The sequence below is a fragment of the Lissotriton vulgaris genome, chromosome 7, assembly GCF_964263255.1.
Source record: "Lissotriton vulgaris chromosome 7, aLisVul1.2, whole genome shotgun sequence".
NCBI lineage: Eukaryota > Metazoa > Chordata > Amphibia > Caudata > Salamandridae > Lissotriton > Lissotriton vulgaris.
In genome coordinates this window covers 1,651,359,961-1,651,384,130 of record NC_141695.1, presented here as the reverse complement: position 1 = coordinate 1,651,384,130, position 24,170 = coordinate 1,651,359,961, and the positions used below count along the sequence as shown (strand labels likewise).

At 46.2% G+C, this 24,170-nt stretch overlaps 1 protein-coding gene across 1 annotated transcript in view; it reads left to right on the top strand.

Annotated features, from left to right (window-relative positions):
• The first annotated feature begins 16,319 nt into the window (after positions 1-16,319).
• LOC147706209 (piezo-type mechanosensitive ion channel component 2-like) overlaps positions 16,320-24,170 on the top strand; it is a 612,835-nt gene continuing 604,984 nt past the window's right edge. The window contains exon 1 of the mRNA XM_086929599.1: positions 16,320-16,532. Coding sequence (XP_086785725.1) covers positions 16,320-16,532 — 213 coding nt within the window. The remainder of the gene's footprint in view (positions 16,533-24,170) is intronic.

Here is a 24,170-nt window from a genome sequence, read left to right as displayed (position 1 = left end):
CAGTATGGTAAGGTCTTCTCGTCCCTGAGTCTGGGACTGCGGTCTTGCAACACCGCATGCATCTTGGGCCGCTACACCAACTCTCTGTGGGATACGGTCGCGGACCTGCTGCCTGAATGCCCGCCGGAGGTACGGGCTAAGCTCGGCAAGGCTATGATTGAAGGCCGAGACGCAGCAATATACTCCATCAGGTGTGGTCTTGATACGACCGACTCACTGGGCAGAGCGATGTCCACGACGGTGGCGATTCGTCGCCACGCCTGGCTGAGATCCGCCAACTTCTCGGCAGATGTCCAGAATGCATTGATGGACATGCCGTTTGATGGCAGTCGCCTGTTTGGCGACAAAGCGGACCACGCGCTGGAGCACTTCAAGGACTCCAGGGTCACGGCCAAGTCCTTGGGTCTCTCGACCCAGCGCCAGCAAACGGGTTCGTTTCGCTCCTTTCGTGGCCAAGGAAGGGGCGGTCACACACGTGCTGCCAGCCACGCGCCGCAACAGACTTATCAACGCTGTGGCGGCCGTGGAAACCGCTGTGGTGGCGGTCGGAGACAGCGGCGAGGTCAGACCACACCTCCCCCCGCAGCATCCGCCACTAAATCCTCCTAGTCCGTGCTTTCAGGCCCATGTGACGCCGGTGGGTGGCAGGGTTCGCCATCACCTCTCCCACTGGCACACAATAACATCGGACAGGTGGGTGCTGCAGCTCGTCCGAAGGGGCTACTCCCTCCCCTTCGAGACCACTCCTCCAGCCATGCCACCGCAGAACCACCGTGTGTCGGGGGACCACTTGGCACTTCTGAGGGAGGAAGTTACGGCCCTCTTGGACAAGGGGGCCATCGAGCGCCTTCCTGGGCCAGAAGTAGGACGTGGTTGCTATTCCCACTACTTTCTGGTACCCAAGAAGGACAAAGGGGGCCTACGTCCTATCTTGGACCTAAGGAACGTCAACGGCTTCCTCCGGAAGGAGAAGTTCAAGATGTTGACATTAGCTCAGGTCTTGGCTGCTCTAGACCCGCAAGACTGGATGGTAGCGTTGGACTTGCAGGATGCGTATTTTCACATCCCGTCCTGCCGGCCCACCGGCGTTACTTGCGGTTCACGGTAGGCCAAGAGCACTTTCAGTTTATCGTGCTCCCCTTCGGCCTTACCAGCGCCCCACGGGTGTTCACAAAGGTGATGGCGGTGGTCGCAGCCCATCTGCGCAGATTAGGGGTTTCAGTCTTCCCCTATCTAGACGACTGGTTGTTGAAGGCGGGCTCGCCCCAGACAGTCGTCCACCACCTTCAGATGACGGCAGACCTCCTGCACGAGCTGGGGCTCTCCATCAATGTGCCGAAACCACACCTGTGTCCCTCTCAAAAGCTCCTTTTCATCGGAGCGGTTCTCGACTCGGCACAGTTTCGGGTCTATCCTCCGGAACGGCGAGTCCAGGATATACAGGCTTTGATTCCCATCTTTCAGCCGTTCTCCCGGGTTTCGGTCAGGTTGACGCTGCGGCTACTGGGGCTGATGGCTTCCTGCATCCTTCAGGTGCATCACGCCCGGTGGCGGATGCAGGCTCTGCAGTGGGACCTGAAGTTTCAGTGGGCCCAGCATCAGGGCAACTTGTCCGACCATGTCTTGATCTCGGAGGGCACTGCGAGACAACTGCAGTGGTGGCTTATGGACCGCGATTGGGTCAGAGGCAGATCCCTCTCCCTTCCCCAACCGGAGCACGTTGTTGTGACGGACGCATCTCTCCAGGGCTGGGGAGGCCACTTGGGAGCGGCAGAGATCAGAGGCATCTGGTCTCCGGCGGAGTCCCGGCTCCATATAAACCTGTTGGAGCTACGGGCGATTCGTTTGGCACTGAAAGCATTCCTCCCCTTTGTCAGCGGGAGTGTGGTGCAGGTGTTTACGGACAACACCACCGCCATGTGGTACTGCAACAAGCAGGGCGGGGTGGGGTCGTGGACCCTTTGCCAAGAGGCTCTGCGCCTCTGGCAATGGCTGGAACGTCAGGGCGTGACTCTGACGGTTCAACACCTGGCAGGTTCTCTGAATGACAGGGCGGACAAACTCAGCCGACGGTGCTCGATGGATCACGAATGGCGTCTGAACTCGGACGTGGCGCAAGGCCTCTTTCTGCAATGGGGAGAGCCTTGGTTAGATCTATTCGCCACAGAAGAGAACGCGCAATATCATCAGTTCTGCGCGTTGGAGTTTCCAAGACGGCACTCGCACGGCGACGCCTTTCGGCGCGAGTGGAGTTGCGGTCTGTTATACGCCTTTCCGCCTATACCACTTCTGCCCAGAGTGCTGAAGAAGATCAGGCGCAACCGGGCCCAAGTCATCCTTGTGGCTCCGGACTGGGCTCGAAGGTACTGGTATCCCGAGCTACTCAGCATGTCAGTCGGTCCCCCGATCCGCCTGCCCCTTCAGGAGGACCTTCTGTCGCAGCAGCAGGGGACGGTCCTCCACCCGAACCTGTCCAGCCTCCACCTCCATGCGTGGAGATTGAGCGGCGACAGTTGAGGCCATTTGACTTGCCTCCTGAAGTCTGTGATGTGATTCTGGCAGCCAGGCGTCCCTCCACAAAGTCGGTATACGCCTGCCGGTGGAACAGATTTGTGGCATGGTGCACAGCAAAGGCTGTGGACCCTCTTTCTGCCCCTCTTTCCGAGGTTCTCCTCTTTCTTCTCTCTCTTGCCCAGCAGGGCTCTGCTCTGGGCACTATCAAGGGCTACCTTTCTGCCCTTTCGGCCTTTTTGAGGCTGCCTGATCAACCTTCTTTGTTCAAGTCCCCCATTGTAACAAGATTCTTGAAGGGCATCACTCACATGTATCCTCCTGTTCCGTTTGTGATGCCTCAGTGGGACTTGAACCTGGTTCTAACCTTCTTGATGTGTGCTCCCTTTGAGCCCCTTCATTCCTGTCCTCTCCGTCTCCTGACTTTAAAGACGGCTTTCCTGGTTGCCATCACCTCTGCCAGGAGAGTGAGTGAGCTCCAGGCTCTTTCTGTCAAACCTCCTTTCCTGTCCATTCATCCTGACAAGGTGGTTTTGAGAACTAGACCTTCTTTCCTGCCCAAAGTTGTCTCTGCTTTTCACATCGGGCAGTCCATCACCCTCCCCTCCTTCTTCCCGCCTCCGCATCCTTCAAAGGATGAAGAGCGGCTCCATCGTCTGGACCCAAAACGTGCGCTTTCATTTTATATGGATCGCACACGCCAGTTCCGGGTGGATGACCAACTGTTTGTTGGCTACGTGGGTGCGAAGAAGGGATGGGCGGTATATAAACGAACCATCTCTCGGTGGGTCGTTCTGTGCATCAAAGCGTGCTACTCTTTGGCTCAGAAGGAGCCCCCTGTTGGGCTGAGGGCCCATTCCACTCGGGCCACGGCGGCTACTACTGCCCTGGGCCGGGGAGTCCCTTTGCAGGACATTTGCCAGGCGGCTACGTGGGCCTCGCTGCACACTTTTGCGAGGCACTACTGCCTGGACAGTCAAGTCCAGAGGGATGGCTTCTTTGGCCGTTCTGTCCTCCAGGACTTTCTGGTGTAGGATTGCATTGGTTCGCAGACCCACCACCGGGGTTGGTATTGCTGGGGTATCTATTCTAAGGTAAGGAATCTAATACTAACCTGTTTCTTTCAGATGAACAAGTTTCTTACCTTCGGTAACGATATATCTGTAAGAAACAGTAGTTAGTATTAGATTCCTTACCGCCCCACCCATCCTCCCCGTGCTGCGAACTGATATCTAGGGTTAAGGACATCCCTTTCAGGGCCCTAGTTTCAAATGGCACCAGTGTTGGTTCTCACATGGCTCTGCGTGTTCTGGCGCGGAAAAGCCGTGTACAAAGAACTGACGTCAGCGCGCGGAGGCGGCGTCTATATACTCCAGAGACGTCATCACGGCGCACGCCGCCGCCGACGGACGCGGAGCCGCAGAGGAAGCCTGCAGACGACGCCTACCGACGCGCAGGGGTACTGCTACGCAAAAGTTTCCGGATCCAGACTGACGCCTGGGGATATTCTAAGGTAAGGAATCTAATACTAACTACTGTTTCTTACAGATATATCGTGACCGAAGGTAAGTAACTTGTTCAACTACCCAATCAATATCAACCCCTAGCTGATGATCTGAGAAATGAGCCTAAACATAGTGAGAGACAGGACAAGGCTTCATCTCTGAATAAAGTTTATTGGCTAACCTATAAAATAACAGAACTAACCCCTGTGTATCAATATGGATTGACCCTGCTTTGAGTGAGGTAATGGGAAGCGTTAACCCAGAGGTATGTCTATCAATTGTACAGGTAGCGGAATCCCCTTATAAAAAGTTTGCTAGCTTCCCCACCCAGTCAACTGCTATTGCTGATTGCTTAACTATTGAATGTCTTGATAAAGCACTTGGTATTACATCTGGTAACCATCCAGCAAGTATTTTCCCTGCAGTGGGATGATAAGATTAGAATAACATCAATTGCACAGGAATATATTGATAGTTTTCCTGCATTACCCATATTCATTAAACTTCTTTCATGGAATGTTGCGCGTATAGTGTCCAAAATGGTCGACTCAGATTGCATAGATGCAGGTAATATTTCCTTTGTCAGAAAACATGAAGTTTGGGGCCTGTTTTTTGCTTAGGATTGACTTGTTTTCATAAACCTGCAATATATGCAGGGAAGGGAAGACCATCAAGAGGTTAGGCTATTTCGGGTAAAACCTCCCTTAGCTGTAGAATTAAAGTGATCATTATTGAATCTAATGACATAATGGTGTTTGTCCTTTAACTATCAAAAGGCCATATGATAAGTGTGTATAATATCTCTAACATAGTATCAGCTCAGAATGCAGAATCTGAAATGATTCTGCAGTTAGAAGCAAGCCTATATGCCAGTTTAGGAAAGGGTAAATTGATTATACATGTGCCCTATATAGGTCTAAAAGGGATTAGGAGAAGTTATCATGGGAGGATCTGAGTGAGGCTACCAAATCAAATAATAATAAGTTGTTCTGAGATACGATTGCTATTGGAACATCTAAAGCCCCTAAAAATCTTTAATATTTTGTTCAGCCTCAAGATTGGATTGTCAATTTTAGCAGCTTATATATATTGTATGATGGTGTATTGAAAAATAAATTGGATCCCCAACTTCAGGAAAAAAAATATAACAGCCCTATACTGATTTTAACATTTAAAAGACCCTCAAAATGTTATAAGAGGGACTAAGGCAGTAGACCACCAGGTCCAGGAGGGACCCCAGGAGATGTTTATCTTATTAATTCTGATGTCTGGGTGCCATATATCAACTACAGCTCTAATCTTATTTTAAAAGTGACAAGTATACCACCATCCTGTAATGCTGCTGGGATCATTACAATGTTTTAAAAGGGATCCCATGAATCTCCACATAATTGTAGACCAGTCGGTCTCTTAGAGAGCCTGCAGAATCTTTTCTGCAGGTAAATATTAAGCAATATCCTGGATTGGATTGTGGAAAAAGACATTTTATGAACCTACTAGGCTGGGTTTAGATCCAAAATCAGAGCGCTTGATCAGGTCTTCTGTTGTAATATTTCCCAGAAAACATTGTTAATCAATGGGGGCAACTAGTATGTGGCCTTCATTGATTGACGTGGTTTCAAGGATCAATGTTACGACAATCCTGAATGATATGGATCTGCCTTCTGATCTCTTCTCCATATTGATTGAATTGCATATGAGTAACTAGTTATAGGTGAGTAGAAATAATGGAGGACAACTCACTGAACCAATTCCAATTAGAAGGGGAATCATTAAGGGGTGCGTGCTGCCCCCCACTCTTTTTTCCTGTGTATAAATGACTTAGTGTCCTGGTTGGACAAGGATGCTCCCTATTCGAGGACAGCACATTGTTATTGTCCAAGACCTTGTGTGGCCTCCAGCACTTTTAAACACTTTTTATTTATTTTGTAAAGAGAGTGGGATGGAATTGAATATGAGCAAGTTTAAATAAATGATCACCCCAGAAAACAAGCCCCCACACTACATATGAGAATAGGCAAAGACAAAATAGATTGTGTCTCTGATTTTGACTATTTGGGAATAAAGTTTTCTGACAACTTTTTCGGGATCCCACAGATACAGAAAAGTCAAGCAACATTTCAGCAATATAGCTCTAGCATAACCAAACTGCATAGAGCATCAGTCTCAAGGGCAGTTTCATTTGCCTTGGAAATGTATAATGTTCCGGGCCGCTATATATGGAGATGAATTGTGAGGACATATGAAATGTGATATGATCTCTATTACTGAGAAAAGAGTCTCTAGATCTTTGTTAGCTCTTTCCCAGACCACTCCACTGGTTCCTTTGTATTTAGATTTGGGCAATAACCCCACTGCACAAAAAGTTCATAGCCACCCAATTTAGTACTGGCATCGCCTTCGGGCCACGGATGAATTGGCCCTTTATAAAATTGTCCAAAGAGAATTACTTGATTGTACAAATATTAAAGATCTCTTGGATGAATTATGTAAAATCTGTATTTTCTAGGCTGGAATTGGGAAGATTCTGAGAACACCTCAAAGAGGTGGTGATCTCTAGGACATCAATTAAAGAACAGTATTGTACCTTTGTGATAGAATAACGTTTTAGAAATTGTTATAGTAATGGTATTCTGGACAATTGTCTAGCTTTTTAAATGGTACGATTATTTGAAAACTTTATGGATCTTGCTTTACCCCCCCTTAGCCAAGACATTGTAACTTCCATTTAGATATGGTACCTTGAACACCTAGAGTTTTAGCAAAAATTGGAGTCATCAATCTGATCTTATGATAAATGGCATGCTTGTTTAACCAAGACGGAGACAGTGGCCCATCTTAACCTATTTTGTAAAGAATATATACCCCCACGGAAAAATAGATAGAACCATTATGGAGGAGTTTTGTTTGTACATGTTACAATGCCTTAAGAATTCATGGATCTGTTACTATTCTCATAGTTGTTCACTGTATGTCCAAATACCTGATGTCTGTTCGGCTGCTTAGAGCACAAGCTATGAAGAATTACTGTTTTTAATTTTTGAATATACCTTTAACTTAATTTTTATTTTGCATTTGATTGAAAAGTTTTGATTCAATTTTATGGATTTATGTATTACGTAGAAGGTCTGTATAGATGTAGAGTTGGCTAATATATGCAATAAGCCCAGTTTTTTTAGCAATTAATCGTGTATGCTCTATTGTATTTTTAAGGAACGATTTTCAGAAATAAACTATTTGATGATGATGATGATCGAGTGTTGTCGGGTTTGTAAATAGTTTGGCACTGTTAAATGAACGTCTCTTTTACTTTTCTTATAGACTATCTTTGGGAGAAGATTCTTTGCCACTTCGGGATCCTTAGGTAAGATGCAGATTGGACAATTGTAAATGACGCCTATGATTTCCAAAAACAAAAAACAGAATGTGCCTTAGACAGAGAAGTAGGACTATAATTTGTCAAAGACCATGGGCCTCCGAAAGACTTCAGTGAAAGCTCTTGTAAGCAAAGAATATGGATTACAGTGAGAAAATACGATTCCACTTTCAGTGTTTTTATAGTGGAAATATATTAAAATTACATGTAAATTGGACACACAGTATCAGAGAGAGGAAAAGAGTTGCCAAAACTGTTTTCTTGTAGGTATGTAGACTTCAGGAAGCCACACCTCTGCCAGTCTAAACTTACAACATCCTAGTCAGAAACAACCTGCCAGGTGTTGCGCATTCTTCCTGCAAGAAGAAAATGAGGGGTGTCAAGGTGCCCCATTTCAGGTACTAGATGTTGAGCACTTCATGGCTTATATGCTCACAATATTTTGCATCCTGGTACCTTCAGTCCTGCTTTCATAATGAGGAAACTACAAGAACCAGAATGGAAAGCATTTTGGGTTAAAAATTCCAAATCTTTTATCTGGTTTGGGACAACCGGCGACATCTTGTTGTTTTCTGTTTGAAAATAACTATAAATTGGCGAGCTGTGCTTGTAATGGGCCAAAGTGTTTTCTAATTATGTCCTAAAAACATTCAATAAAATCAAAGATAGGGACAACTGGCATCGAACATTTGCCAAGAAGTATGAGGCACATGCATCAAGGGATTTTGCGATCGCAAACAGTGCGATTCACAAACATCGGCTGTTTGCGATCGCAAAATGGCCTTTTGCAGTGCATGAAAGTTTTTGGGATGCGCAATTTCGGTAATCACAATCTTTGGTGATTTTCCAAATTGCAATTGCATTTAAGGAATCGCAGTTTGCGATTCCTTAAATGCAATACTAGAAGCACTTTGAAATAGGGATTTCGCTATTTGGAGCCACAAATTACCGAGAAATTAAACTGGTCGGTAATTTGCAAAAACTTTGAAAAATGCACTAAAGTGCATTTTTCATAGTTTCATGTTACACGCACTCATGCACATGTATATATAAACATTTGGTAATAAAAGGTCTGTTCAAGCACATACTTGCAGCATACACCAATCTGAGATGCACTCGACTGTGTTAATACAGGCTAATGCTCTAGGCAAAAAATTCAGATTCCGCAATGGTTTTTTATTTGTTGATAGTAGATTTAATCATACTCTATTCATAAGAGTAGGTGAAAGAAAAACAGCCAACACGTGTTTTGCCCCCTTACATGGCCATCCGGCCTGGGGCTTCCTCAGTGCGGGTGTTATGTAAATAAAGTCTATCAGCGTCGTTGATCAAAATAAATAATCTCGGAGATTCTCAAATTACAGGCAAAATGCCAAAGCCGGATGCTGTGGTCTGGTCACGTCGGTGTTCATCAACAACAACATGACCAGAACACAGCATCCCGCTCTGCCCGTAATTTGAGAATCTCCGAGATTTTTTATTTTGGTCACTCCCCCTGTCAAGGGCAAGAATCATGAAGAGAAGGAATTCACGCTCATAATGCTCTAGGCAAGCTTTCCATGGACTCATGTGCAAAGTTGTAAAATCTTTAGACTCACAACTTGAAGATTTTTTGGTTTTAAAATTTGAGAGCTTTGCAAAATATGAGTTCACAAGTTTTTACAAAAATACAGAGGGGCTGTTTCAGCAGGCCTTTGTGGCAGCTGGAAGCTTATCCTAACATTGCTCAGTGACAGCACCCTGACAAAAAAACCAACCTGGCCCCATCAGAACCTAACATCTTTTGGCCCATTTCCTTGTTACCTGTTCCCACTAAGATCTTGGAGAAACATCTAAATGCCCAGTTAAGCATCTACTTGGAGCAACATCACCTGCTCGATTGCTCCCAATATGGATTCAGGAGTGGACACGGCTATGAGACTGCTTTAATAGCTGCAGTAAATAACATATGCATCGAAGTAGATGCCGGGCATACCTCATTGCTGATACTGTTGGACTTATCTGCAGCCTTCTATACCTTCTCCCCGACAAGATTGATTGACCGTCTTCAGGAAATTGGGGTGTCAGACTCTGCTTTTGCGCTCCTGTGACCGTCTTCAGAAATTGGGGTGTCTGATTCTGCTTTGGCGCTCCTGTCCTCATTCCTGACAGATAGGTCACAGAAAGTAAAGATGGACCAATTTTATTATGATCCCATACCTACTTTTTGTGAAGTTCCGCAAGGCTCTTCTTCGAGTCCAACTCTATTTAATATATATGTTGCTTCGCTGGCTAAGGTGATTAGATCTTTTGGGTTGGAGTCCTTATCGTATGCTGATGATACACAAATAATTGTGTTCATCACATAGAATATAGAGGCCTCTGCAGCCAATTTCAACAGCTGCATGCAGGCCGTGGCCTTCTGGATGGTAAACAACTACCTTCGACTCAATGGGGAAAACACTGAGGTTCTGGTCTTTGGCAGCCAACAAACTATATGGACCCACTCTTGGTAGCCAGAAATGCTTGGACCATGCCCTTGCCCTGCTGCCTCGGCAAAGAATCTCGGTGTCGTAGTTGACAATCTTCTTTCTTTTGATCCCCAGGTCAATAGAACGGTTTCATCTTGTTTCTGGGTTATTAGGACCTTGAGGAAGATATTCCCATTTCTCTCTCTCTCTCTCTTTGTGAAAACAAGCAGCTGTTGCCTTGGTTTTGTCCTGGCTGGATCACTGTAACGCTCTTTACCTGGACATTAAAAGGGGAACCATACATAGGCTGCAACTTGTCCAGAATACCGCAGCAAGTCTTACTTTGGATCTTCCCAAATTTCACCCGATTTCTGCTGCCATTCGGAAATTGCATTGGCTTCCATCTGAGAAACTAATTCTGTTGAAGGCCCTTTGTAATGTTCATAGGGCACTTTACAACTCAGTTCCAGAAGGAATCAAACACCTCTTCCAATGCTACGTCCCTACTAGACAGCTGCAATTTGCCAACAAAAATTGCCTGGTTGTGCCCAGATTTAGGAGGGCAAGGTGGGGAGGAAGAGCCTTCGCTCAGGCTGCATCTAAACTGGAACATCCTCCATGTATCGATCTCCTTTCTCAGGTGACACCTTCTCTTCTGTAAATCCTTAAAGACCTGGCTCTTTGCCCTTTCATTTTCTTAGGGGGTTAACACCTCCTTCCCTCTGACTGTGGTACTGTTTTAGCACTTTGACGCCTTTGGGCATTTGTTTGCGCTTTACAAGTTGGTAATTGATTCATTCATACCACATTCCCTTTCCTTACCCCTCAGCCCCTCACATGGTCCCTAACTCATTGCTCAGGGAAAGCTCCCTGTCAGAGCTACATTCCTAGCACGTATCTTGCCTCACTTCTTGGCCCTTCACATCGCCACATTCTCATTGCTCCATCACTCCTCCACGCACAGTCCAGAGCGCATGCCAGCCTCTCCCTGCCGAAATCCAAGGCTCTCCCAATCATAGCTAGAGGTGGGCAAACAGTTTTCCAGTTGCAGGATTTCTGGCAATTCACACTTTGAAATCATGCATTTAGACAACCCACTAACAGAGGAGAAAAGTTTCTTTCATTTGAGCAAGGCAGAGTCGAAAGCATTTTTCCTGCTTTGCCGGTGTTACTATCACAAAATTGGTCCCATTTTGCAGACAAAGGTAAAACCTTTGCCTGTCTCTAATTTTAATTCAGTAGATATGGAAAGGCTTACAAGGCTTGCTTTTTGCCTCTTCATGGGTCTAAAAAGAGGCACCATCATATTCCCAGTCCTACAGAAGATCCACTGGGGTACAGTCCACATCAATTAAGGGGATGATGTAGAGTTTGGTGATAACAGAAAATCCTCTGAAGGAAGTTCCAAATCCGGTGGCGAAAAGGTAGGGAAGAGCCTAGATTTGCCACGACTGAATAAAATACCTTTGTTAATTATATAGGTGTCAATGCAGTGGTCTATACAGCGATCAGAGCGTCATCGAGCTTCAGGATAATGAGAACAGTTTTAGTGGAACATGTTTAAGATAGAAGCTGAAATACTAACTCATAATAATATGTGAAATTCCACCCTCTGTAGGATTAATGTCTACTGTTTCCTCTCCCTGTGCATGCCTGTTGCTCCGCCTTAACATAGTAAAAGTGGTATCTGGTGCTCACGCTTCTTCTATTATCCTGATTTTATGGGTGGACAGACTCTGAGAGCTTGCGCTTAATGTGAATCGTATATTCTACTGTGGCACATCCTGTTTCTCATATATTGGCGTAGGCGTCTCAGCCATTTCTTCACTGCTTAGTATCAATCCTGTATCTACATCTGTTCGCCTTATTATTATGTCTGAATGTATGGCACCTGATATGTCTATTACTTTCTTTGTTTTGAAACTAATAAAAAGATTTACAAAAAAAAAACATAGTAAAAGTGGGGATAGGATTTTGTGTGTCACGAGTCCCCAAGAATAAAAGAAGCCCTGGCAAAGTCAGTAGGTCTCTCTCTTGAAATCTCTTGGCTTTGGAAATGTTGTTCAGTTTCCACCGATGGATGTTGTGCAGGTGCGCTGCAGGTACAGTGACTACCTTTAATGGGTTTCTGGATGTAAAAGAAAGAAAGTGCAAGCAAAGATGGTCATGTGTGTGCATAGTTACGCACTGGCAGCCAATTTTACTTTCATTTGCTCTTACAAGATGGCTACCACCCTTTCTTAAATGTTAAAAAATAATTTTGCAAGGCTGCCACAAAAGGAATGGAAATTAGCAGTTATGTAGCACTGTGAAACTTCAGCGCCCTTGTAAAAATATTAGAACTATAGAAAAATAATACATAGATTGGGTGGCAGGAGAGAGTTTGGAAAAATCATGCTACCCAGTAGAAGTGTGCAAGAAGTTATTATTTTTTTATTTTTTAAATTTGTTTTTATTGCAGAATTAGTAACCAATTCACAAAATAGATTAACCAGTACACTTATGGTGTTCCAATGCATAGACAAAGTAAGCAGAATATCGTACACAGCCATTTAGCCCACAACCCGGGGGCCGGGCGGCGCATCGATCCGTACTTCCAGCAAGAACATCACAGTGATTACCCCGGAGGGATATCTGGTCAATAACATCATTCTGTATCTGCATTTTACCCCCCTAAACTCCCGCCCCTCCCCTTGCACCAGCCAGCATGCTCCAGCGATCCATTTGAGCGACTTCGCACTTGTAATCCTGGTCCCACACCTATCTTCCAGTGGACGCCTATCGTGTCAACCCAGGGTACCTCTACTATCACCCTCGCAGCCTGTCTGGGACCTCTCGGTACCCTTGGAAGCGTACCTAACCCTAGGTTCAACTACAGTGTCTCCCTGAACATGGCCTCGATGCCTAACCCCGCCCCCAAACAACGCCCTCTCCCCTCCCCGCAACCGCTGCTGATGTGGGCCTGGTCTTGCTAACACTACAGTGGAGCACGCTACAGATCGAGTGGTGCCTCTGCTCTTCAAGCCTCATGGAGCCCCAGGTATGCAATTTGTCTATTCTTCGTCCTCCACCAGGTGGTCACGCAACGCTTGGACTATCGTCTCCCACACCCTCGACATTTCCAAACTCTTGTCATTCTCAATCTTGACAGCCTGTCTCATCCGGAGCACACTCTCACATTCAGACCATTTAAGCAGTTCATTCACCCATCTTATTTAAGTGAGTTCCTGTAACATTGCAATCTGGACACCTCGCCTCACCAGATAAGCATGCACCTTGTGGTGTTTGACCATTGTTCGCAGTCCCCGGACATTCTACGTTAAGCATTTCAAATTAGGTAACGTCCCCATGGTAATCATTACTGTACCAGTTCAATAGCAACCAGTTGCCGCCCACATCGTTGCAGTTGCTTCCCCCTAGCATAACTGTTGAAAAAACTCCCCAAACCCCACTCCCCAGGACAGAGCCTAATAACCCAGTTTCAGCCCTGTTCCAAACCCGTAACACAACACACATCAGTCTAATCTGTGGTCGCCACCACAGAAGGCCTTAAGGGCCATAAGGGGGAGATTTATCGCCGACCCAGGGCAGGCGGAGCCCCCGCCCCGCGCCTCCCATCCCACACTGCTTGTGTACCACCATACCTGCCGGCCCTTCAACCACTAGGAGAGCCTGCCCCCGTAGAAACAACGAAATCGGCAAGCCCAATCAATAGTCACTCATTAAAGAGTCCATCTGATGTCTGTGGGGTAACCGCTGGGCCCTTCGAACTCTCAGCCTCCGATAGTTCTTCTCCAGTTCTGCCTCCGTCCTCACCAGAGTCCGATTTAACCAGCACCTTCTCCTGTTGCGACCTCGTGAGACTAGCTGTGGCAGCCAGCGCCCCCTTCTTGTCTGCGGCCATCTGACCCTCCCGCTCCGCTCTCTTAAGCTTGTTTCGTGAGCGGATTCGTTGCGATTTTCGGATCTGGAGCGGTTTATGTCTCTCCCGTTGATGTTTACCTGTCCGGTCCGTGCCGGCTCGATACAACTCAAGCCACGACCACGCTTCATCCGGGGTCTGAAAAAATTGGGTGTTCCCATCCAGGATAACACATAGTTTAGCCGGGAAGAGCAAGGAGTATTGAATGCCTTCCTCCCTCAGCTCCTTTTTCACCGCTAGGAAGGACGCTCTGTTCTTTTGGACCTCCTGTGTGTAGTCAGGGAAGACCGTAACCCGACTATTGTCCACCTGAAAGGGGCCCAATGTGCGAGCCCTCTGTATTAACAGGTCCCGATCTTTATAGTGCAGGAGTTTCACCACCATCGGCCTAGGTGGTCGGCCTAGCATCGGTGGGCGAGCTGGCACCCTGTGTGCCCGTTCCAGGGAGAAGAAGGGAGATAGACCTTCTGGCGCCACCACCGTTTTGAACCAGTTCTCCATATAGGCCACTACGTCGTCCCCTTTGATTTTCTCCGGAAGGCCTACAACCCTCACGTTGTTCCTCCGATTAAGACTTTCTGCATCCTCTGCTCGTCTCTCTAGTGTGTCCAGGCGGCTGAGGATATCCGTCAGTTTATGTTCCGCGGTCACCACCGCCGGCTTCAGTTCTTGAAGCAATTGTTCATGACCTTTTACTTTGTCTGATAGCTTGGCATGGTCCGCTCTCAGGAGACCCAGCCCAGTGGCGACCTGCGCAATGTCCTGATGCAAAGCCTCCTTAGTCGCAGTTATTGCATCCAAAATGTTGTCCAGTCGCTGGTTCAGCATCTGTTCCTGCTCCGTCACCAACGGGGAGGCCCGGGCCTCGCCATCTCGGGTCAGCGCAGTTGAGTCGTCCCGGCCCTGTTCCACGACGGCGGCCCCGCCAGCAGCCGCCATCTTAGTTGCTTCGGGCGTCGTCATACGGCCGCCGCAGGCCTTCCTCCTGGTCTCGTGATCCCCGTCTCGGGAGCCTTGCTCTCTTATGTCGGTCCTAGTGCAAACACCCCAACTGGGCTGCCGAGCCGTGACCCTCTCCGACGGTGTCGATAGCCACTGGAAGACGGGGCCGCCGTCATACAATCACCAAGGCCGAGGTTGGGGGGGAGGGGAGGATAGAGGCGGACGTCGTGTCAGCCGCACCCCAGTCCAACGCGGGCCCCCGCACCTCCAAGTCCACTCCCTAGACCCGTTCAGGTGGGCCCTAGCTTCACCAGCCCTATTGAAAGAGGCTCACACTTCGTTTCGGTTCCGGTCTGCCTCGCCCCTTGAGCAGAGATCGCCGTCTCTCTACGCCGCCATTTTCTTCCCTCTCGGCGCAGCACCTCCGGCCTCCACCATCTGGTCTCAGCATTATGATCGGTCTCCCGAAAGCCCCCAGCTGCTCTCCGATAATTCCTCAACACTTTGCACGAAAAAATCGCCGTGCAGGGAATGCCAAAGGTGTAGTTTTCAGGAGAAATAGCAGGACCATGCGCGGAGCTGCAAGCTCACGCCGCCATCCCGATCGGCGTCCAAGCCACGCCCCAAGTGTGCAAGAAGTTATAATAATGAACAATAAAAAGAAGTAATCAGGAAGGTGAATGTGTAGGTAATGGAGGGATGGGAGGTAGGTGTTTGGAAAAGCGTGTGGACTGGCACCAGTTTCCGGTGCCAGCCCCTCCTATAAAGAAGTTACAAAAATAAACTACAAAACTTGAGAGGGGATAAGAGAGCGAGGAAGGCACTGCACTCACATGGAGCTCTGAAAGACAAAAAAGAAGTCTCCTGTGGAATAATACAAGTCAGCCAATCAAAAACATAGTTATCAAGCTATAATCCTGGAACAGCACAAACACAAGAAAAGAGAGAAAATTTACTGAATAAGGAAGATGGAACTGAGATAAACAAGAAAAACATCAAATGAAGAGCCAGGGATTAACCCTAAGCCCCACCCATGTATATTGTGATTTAGATAATGTGTTTTACAACATGGGAAGGAGCAGTGAATTTGATGCTGGGAAACTAAGTTTTAGAGGAAGTTTTAGGGACAAATGTAACTAAGAAATTATGCTTATGGAACCGCATTTTAGTTAAGAGAAACACGCAACAACTTATGAAAATGCTTTGTGAATTGGGCCTTTTGTTATTAAGTGGCATACTCGCATTTATCCTATTTTTTCACCTTTGATGCCTTTTCCCTGCATTTGGGACATCTATCCCATCCTTACTACTCAGAAAAATTGCTTTAAAGCAGTGTTATTAATGATTCTTGTACTCGTTCCTAAAAGCATACCATAAGGCAAGGTCACTTTTTTTGTGTTAGTGTATTGTGTAGTCATACGCCATGTGACGTACTTTTTCATACCTTTCTCTTGCTTTTTGCTTGAACCCTCCTTCTCCAATTCATTTCCTTACTGGTGATCTTTTCCGGTTTCTTTCCTGGAGCTATATTTTTCTTCTCGCAATATTTTTGATGTCAAATTCCCCATCCCCAAAATGGAATCTGATAAAATCATGGTATGTGAGATGCATTAATGGCGTCATTGAGTTCCCTGCCCAATTATCCCTGTCTTCTACTCTACAGACTAAGTCTTGTGGACGCTGGGAACATTGTACGCCTACTTGCTCCCGACATTGGATTGTTCATCATTGGCATCTTCATAAGAAGACTTTGTAAAAAGCTGGTAAAACCCAATGTGCCCAAAGCCACTCACAACACAAGAAGTCACGAGGATGATGAAGATGAGGTTAGTTTAACATTTTGAATATGTGTGCAAATCCGTTTTGGGGAGCTATTTGGAGAGAAATTAGTCCAAAAACTCCTGGTGCAGATAAGCTTTACAATGTGTGTTTTATGAGTTTTGGGACGGATTTATACATCTGAACAACAAATGGGGAATAACACGTGCGAACTGTATTTGCCCTCATTTTGAGTGAGTCATTTCCGCATTTCCCAATTAGCGTGCATACACACTAACCGTCATTTGCTCTTGGGTCTAAGGTCAGTGTAGGGGTATAACGGGCCTACAATGCTAAACATGCCTTGGATTAGGTCTCCTCATGGTCTAAAAGATCACCTTTGTGCTCATCTGCAGAGAATTCAAGTTGCTCCAAGTTAGGTGTAAAATGCAGCGGCGTAGGTTCAGGGGGGCTGTTTGCCAGGGCAGCTGTAGGGAACTGTGGTGGGGGGAAGGAGTTTAGAAAAAATAAATAAAAAATAAATCTTTCCTGATGGTCGCCGATTGACATCCACTGCCTCTCCTCCAACACAGAAAACAGGAAGCACACAGGCTCCCCTCGCCAATCACAACGCTGCCTTACAGCAGCGTTGTGATTGATCTGAGCGCCCAAGTGTTATGCTCGGAGAGGGACTGGGAGGCTTTGCATGTTCTTCACCCAGGCTGTGCATTACAGCCGATGGAGAAGATGCAGAATGCACATGACGGTTTGGCCGGCCCAAGATGGCCGGACAAACCGTCATGCACCCGTAAGGTGCAGCAACCACTCCTCCTCCCTCTGTGTCACGGGAGCCCAGCCCGCACTAACCTTGCTGCAGTGCAACTGCATGCGCAAAACTAAAATTAAAATAATAATAACGTTCCAGTATTATCATTTAATTTTTTGCGCGCACAATGTAACATTCACTCCTCCCACAAGGCCCAAAAACTCTCAGAATCAGAGTGTGCTGTTCATGGCGTAGACTTTTATTCACAAACCAGTAAATTCGCCAGTGACCAACACGATAGTAACATGTCCTTTTTGGATATAAAATTATTACAGCATCATTTTTAGCAGCATCAACATGACGAAGGATGCAAGGCAATTTGGCACGACATTACACTTGAACTTGGCCGTACACTTTAGTGGCCTTGACGTGTCTAAGGCAGCAGTAATGAAAGAAAGCACCACATTACTCTTGAACTTGGCCATACACTTGAACTTGGCCATCTCTGCCCACCAAGCCCACACTCAGCTGCGCACATTGTGCCAGCAGGCCCCAACGCGCGACAGCGAACAGTGCACTGCTTGAAAACCAGGGCCCGCAAGGCACACTGGCCCGCCCACCGGGGTCCTGCACTCAGGCATTCTCCCCACGGTTAAACTCAGTCCATACGTTGTGGGTTAGGGCAGAAGGGTCCAGGACCACCAGCAGGCCAGTCCCCCCTTCCGCCTACCCTCGGCACACATGGATCCAACCCCCTCCTGGGGCCTCACCTCATCGACGGCGCGCCCCTGCAACTTGCCGGAGGTCTAAAGGGACAAAGATCCTGGAGGTCCTGTACACGGGCTTAAATATCCTTCAGCGCCTCCCCCTGACGTCACCTCATCCAGCCCCCTTCTCCACCCTGTAGGGAGCTCAATCCCGCAGCGCGACTAAGGGCACCCCTCCCCTAGGCTCGGGGGGCGCCTGTCATTTCCTCTGCACTGATGTTAAAGTAGTGGGGGATGCTCCTCCACCTTAGTGGAGGAGCTGCCGCTGGGTATTTGGGGAGTTAACACTCCCCTAAAACATATATTCTGTAGTGAATAGTTGAGTGCAGGTGCTTTCAGTCGGGTATGATGGGATGTCTGTCAGATTTCACCCTGGATTTTTACATGCACACACAGACAAAAACACACATACACACACACTTTCTCTCTCTCTCTTTCTCGAGTCTGTCTTAAAACTTGGTTAGTTTGAAAACAATTGTGTTTTAAGTACCCCAAAGAATCCTCACTCCTCGCTCTTTTCACTGCCTCTTAAGCCCCCTTCCGTGTGCTGCTTCTCATAATGTATTTTAACAAATTATGTCATTGTGATTGTTGGGAAATCTGAAGCTTACACCCCCCATCTGTCTGACCAAGCTACGCCCCTAGTAAGGTGTGCAACCGTTCTGACTTTTTGCTCGCACCTGTTTGCATTTTTTTGTTCTTGTAAATCCTTATAATGGAAAAATTGAACCTATGTGTACCTTGGCTATGAGGTACAGCACTGCAGTCCGGGAAAAAATCAGACCGCCTGTGCCAGGGCACAAAACAGAGCCCGCTAGAGACCCATTTCGAGGTCTCCATTAAAAAAATGCTGGTGCTCAGCACTCAGCACCGGTGAGACCCGGCCCACTTAAAGCCCTGGTCTTAAGACATTAGCGGTCTGAGGCCGGAGAACTGGGACTTGGGAGGGCCGTTTTACCACAGCCCCAGACATCGTGCAGCTGATGCTGCGGGACGTGCCCGGCCGCACATCTTTGACTTTATTGAGCGCTGTCAGTGAAAGACAAGATGACGGATGTATGTACACCAGCCCAGGCTTTTACTGTACTTAAAGACCACGGCGACCTTTTAAGAAGCGATTCCCTTGCATTTTGAATTAAATGCTGGCATTTTAGTTCATCCCAGGGGTAGCCATCTTAGAGCACTCTGGGGAGCATCCGGTAAAGTCTGAAGAAACAGCAATTTTTCTGCGAGAAACAGCACGTCTTTTCAATTTAGTTGACGAAATTATGTGTGGCATTCTCTGAAAACGGGAATGTACATTGAAATTCACTCTCTCCAAACACTTCGACTTAAGTTATGGTTAATTAAGACCGAGTGTGTATAGTTTCATCCCAGCTTCAGTGCAATCTATTCATGTCCTAACATTTAGCGTCTATAAGCACCAAAGGAGGTCTATTAGCACATACATTTCACACTCACATTTACATTTTTACCCTCTGTCTCTTAGTTTAAAAAAAGTCAAGAATCTTGGAATGATCTTTGAATCTGGCATGATCCTAGAATGAAAGTCATCACACTATACAAAAAGCTTTTTTCGATTTCTCAGGGTGGATTGATGATGTTCTTAGTGTAAGGAAACTCCGCCTTCAGGTTTTGGCTCGGTCGGAAGTGTATTTAGTACAGCAGTTGAAGTACAGTAAAACAAGTATGAGAACTGGGATCACCGTCAGTGAATACGAGTGCAGAATCAAAGGTGTGGCTAAAAAGAAGGGAATATTCTGTAACTATTTTATTGCTCTTTCACCTTCAAGTTAGTGCATATAAAACAACGCATGCCTTAAATGAAAAATAAATGCAAGTTAAACTAATCAGTGAGAGATGCATTATTTTACATTGGGAAACCTACATGGGTTAATGTGATCACTGCAGATATCCGGGTGCGTAACCAGAGCACCACATAATTCCGTTGTGGTTGGCGCAGTGGAGAATAGTGACTTGTGTGATTTTAGTATTCTGAGGTTCCAGCCTGCGACCGAAAACACTGTGAATAGGCTACTACACACTGCTCAAAAAGATTTACGTTTAAGCAGGGCTGGACTGGCTGTAGCTGGCCCCGGGCGTTTTCCCGGTGGGTCGCAAGGGTGGGGGCGGGTTTAGACTGGTGTGGGGCGTTTTTTTGTTACTGGGGACCGGTTTTGCAGCAGTGCTGCAAAATCGGCGCCTTGTAACAGTGCAATATCAAAGGGGATGATGGACAGAGTGTTAGAGCAAATCAAACACTCACCCCAGTCAACTGCTCTGGGTTTAACCCATCATTCTTTAGCTCACTCCACCACCCCAGTTCAGACATGACCATATGGAAATCAGTCTGACCCTGTGCCTCATGGGAACAGTCCAGCCCGAACTGCCAAGCCATGTCTTCCCTGGACCGGAAACAAGCATCCTGGGAACAGTTTCGGGTTCATAACCCTCATTAGCCAGGCTATCTTGAATCCAGTGGCAAAGTGAGCAAGGGACCCACGTCTGGGCATACCCTGCCGACTTAGGGCGAACAAAGCGATACCAAAGGGCATGATGGACGGAACAGCGCAGGGCAACAAGAGAGGTTTGGGTCCTGTCTCTGACCAGCTTGGACCACGACAATATACTAAACAGAACAAATAGCCAGTCAGGTTTTACTTTTTTATCATTTGATCACACTCAGCCTATAAGTACTGAGGGATCAACTATTATATTTCGATTTTTTTGTATTTTATTCGACTTTTCATTCGATTCTTTTGTATGTCATCAAAAGCACAATTATCAAAACAATCAAGAATGCATTCAGAAAACAATGTGCGCAATATATATGTGTTCAATATGTACAAGGTCAATACTCGAATTTCAAAGACACCAAACCAAACATTTTACAAAAAATGAATTCATACAATACATGACAGTAATTTTTAAATGAGCACCAGTCCTTCAAATTGTATACCAGAACACAGGCGGACAACAGAGTTCGAAAATACTGCCTGCCTGTCTTACTAAGCCTGTGATCAGATGCTAGTAGGATTTCACAACTAGGGATAGAAAGAGTGGTATTGTTTTTGGCCCTAGTTGCCCCCTTCTTCTTTGTCACAGGCTCGGGGTCAACGCGTTTCGAACCACTGACGGATTGTGGGTTCTCCTCAGGACATGGACTGGATGGAGCCGTAGCTGACTGTGGCACCCAGTGGCTACATGGATGTTGGAGCCTCGTACGGGATGAAGTTTCTGTCTGTAGCACTCAATGGCTACGTAGATGGTGAAGCCTCGCACAGGATGGATTTTCTGAACTTCAAAACAAGTGTGGTGCAGAGTCGGAAAAAAACGGTCGTTGATCCGGTGAAATGGCGTTTTAGACTGGCTTCGTTATATCGGAGTCGTTTGATTCAAGCGCTGCTTCGTTCGCGCAGCAGCAGAGTTCCTGCCAGTGCCCCCCCTCCCCACTCACCTGCCCCAGGCTGAATGGACATAATTGCCAGGGCTGGTTTGCGATCCCAGTCTGCCCCTGTGTTTAAGATATAAAATTGCTTCCAAAATCTAGATCTGATTAATATGCATGGTACCTAGTGCAAGCGTTTTATAACTGTCCATTAAAAGCATGAACACCACAGCTCATCAGGTCACCTTACAATACCTCTCAAAGAGAATACCCTTCAAGTGACCATCATTCAAAGCCAATACCGGCTTCTAAGCAGCCTTTATATTTGCAGATTAAGCGCTAGCCCACATTTACATTTCTTTCAGGCAGCAGGAGCCCTGGCAAGATGGCTTGTATCTTGTTCAGCTGTCTGCCTCATCCCTGGCTTCACAGCACAGGAGACTTTCTCCCCTTCCACTTGTCCAGAGGCATATCAAATGTCGGAATTAGGACGGTTGCCTGTTAACATACAGTTAGGGGCATGTTTTTGTGAAAGTATGGGCACGTCAAGGCCCTCAGATCCCAACCCACGTTGACAACTGCAATAAAATAATATATGAATCACTGTAGAAAGAAGACGCAAGAGATCCATGTGCCCCTGTGGTGGAGTCAAGTTCTTGTCTAGTCTAGTTCAGGAGGGTGATTCTATCATCTCCTCTACACTTCCCAATTGATTCTGTGGAGTCAAGTTCCCCTAGGTGAGGTGTAGCCCACATTTTATTTCCTAATGCATAAACCTCTAGAATCAGTCACATGTCTGCGGATTTTCACTACAGCACTAGTAGCTCACTGGTGTGAGAGATGATGGCCTTCAGAGAGTATAAATTAAAGTACACAGTTTCTGTCGACCATGCACAATTTATAAATCCTTGCCTGGGGGTTCAGTGGCACGTTACATATGAACTCGAAGATGGGCTTTTGCAGAAGTTTTTTTAAAAAGGCAGAAAACATGGCCGTTTTGACATACTATAGTCACGCTGCAGTTAAAGAAGACAGTGTGAACAGTGTCCTCTGTGAGGATACATTGCGTGGGACTCCTGATGGTTGTCTCTGCATCAGGGTTAAGGCCATTTAAGCCTCCTTATCTTTAGAGCAGCCACATTGGCTTGAGGCTCGGTGGCCTTGTAATGGTTTCACCCTTGTATGACTTAAGATCTTCAAACAGTCTAAAGATGTGCCCTGTAACAATTAAAGTTTACAATTATAGTGGCTACTGTACCTTATTATGAATAACCAGATTTTTTTACACCTGTTGTTGTCATCACAAGATTCCATTATGTTTTCTGGGATCCTCTGGCACCTTGTGTTAACCAGTTGGAGCCACAATTAGTTTCTTGATCTGTGCACGGTTATAATCAGTCCCAGAGCCCGGATGCCCCAGTACACTGAATGCCTCAGCGATCAAAGATGCTGTCCAGCTTTCCTTTTGCCAACCAGCACTTATTCCCAGCTTGAGTTGAAAAACCCAGTTCACTTTTGTGTGTTGCGTTTATTTGGTTTGTCGTAGGCTCTGCAGTATTAGCTAAGGTCTTCTGATATACCTTCACTGAACTCAAAGATAGAATGTTCTATGAGACACTTTGTAAATCCCTCCCTGGAACATGAAATCAATTGACTAAATTATGAAAGCCAAGCAGAAACCTGTCTGCGAGGTTCTAGCTCAGCCCCACAAGTTGTTTACAGCCTTCTATAATTCTGTGATATGCTTCATTCATACTCCTTTACTATTTCAGGATGTAAGTATCAGTATAAAGACCTGTTTTTGTTTTTTATAATATAGCGCTGCGTGGGCATTGATTTTCATTATGTTAGATTGTTGTCTCAACTTATTATCATTTGCTCAAATATGCCTAGAGCAGCCCTTGGTAATTCCATTGGGGGTGCAGTTGTATCTTAGGCCTTGGGACACCAGTGGAAACCACACACATTTTGCTGTAGTTACTGACTGCCCTTGGAGGGTTTTATATCACAATACAGCTAAGTTTATATATAGGTAAGAATAGATTTACCATTCCTAACTCTACATCTTTAGCAATGTACGTAGATGTGCAGTTAAAAACAGTAAATCTTTACATACCAGGATATACTGACTTTGATGATATAGTTGTAGTCGATATTCTGGAGGCAATATTTTTGCAGGACTATATTAAAAATGTTATAATGTGATCGAACACCTCAAGGAGGACCTTGAGAAAAAACTATACATGCCTTTACATCTTAAAAGCTGTTTATTTCAGCTACATAATTGAAAAAGTATTCTATTACTCGACTCTTTTAACACAAGTTGATTATCTTTGGTCCAATAATGGGCTTGGCAAATTCCTTGCATTTAGAACACGATCAGAAGCTCTTACAACTGATTCTTCCATTCCAATAATCGTTTAAAGGGAAGCAGTGGTTTGTGGTTCAAGCTACGCCCAGGAGCCAGGTTTAGCCAAAGTGAGATGCCTGCTCAAGGCACAAATCTTCTATAGAGGCACTTGGTTCTCAAGTACTGTGATACACAAAGCAGATAGCTATTGCTATACAAATACATATAGACATTAATTGCCAGTGCCAGGTGGGAATAGATAACGAAATTTCACTTCAACTCGGTCCCCAAAATTCCCTACACTCTGCCTTCTTACTTGACCGCATTGTGTGATCTTTGGCTGAATGAAATGGGAGCATTACGCTTGAAATAATAAATGAACATTCATTGACCTTTGCATTCTGCAGAAACTTGAATTCAGAAATGTTTCCTTCC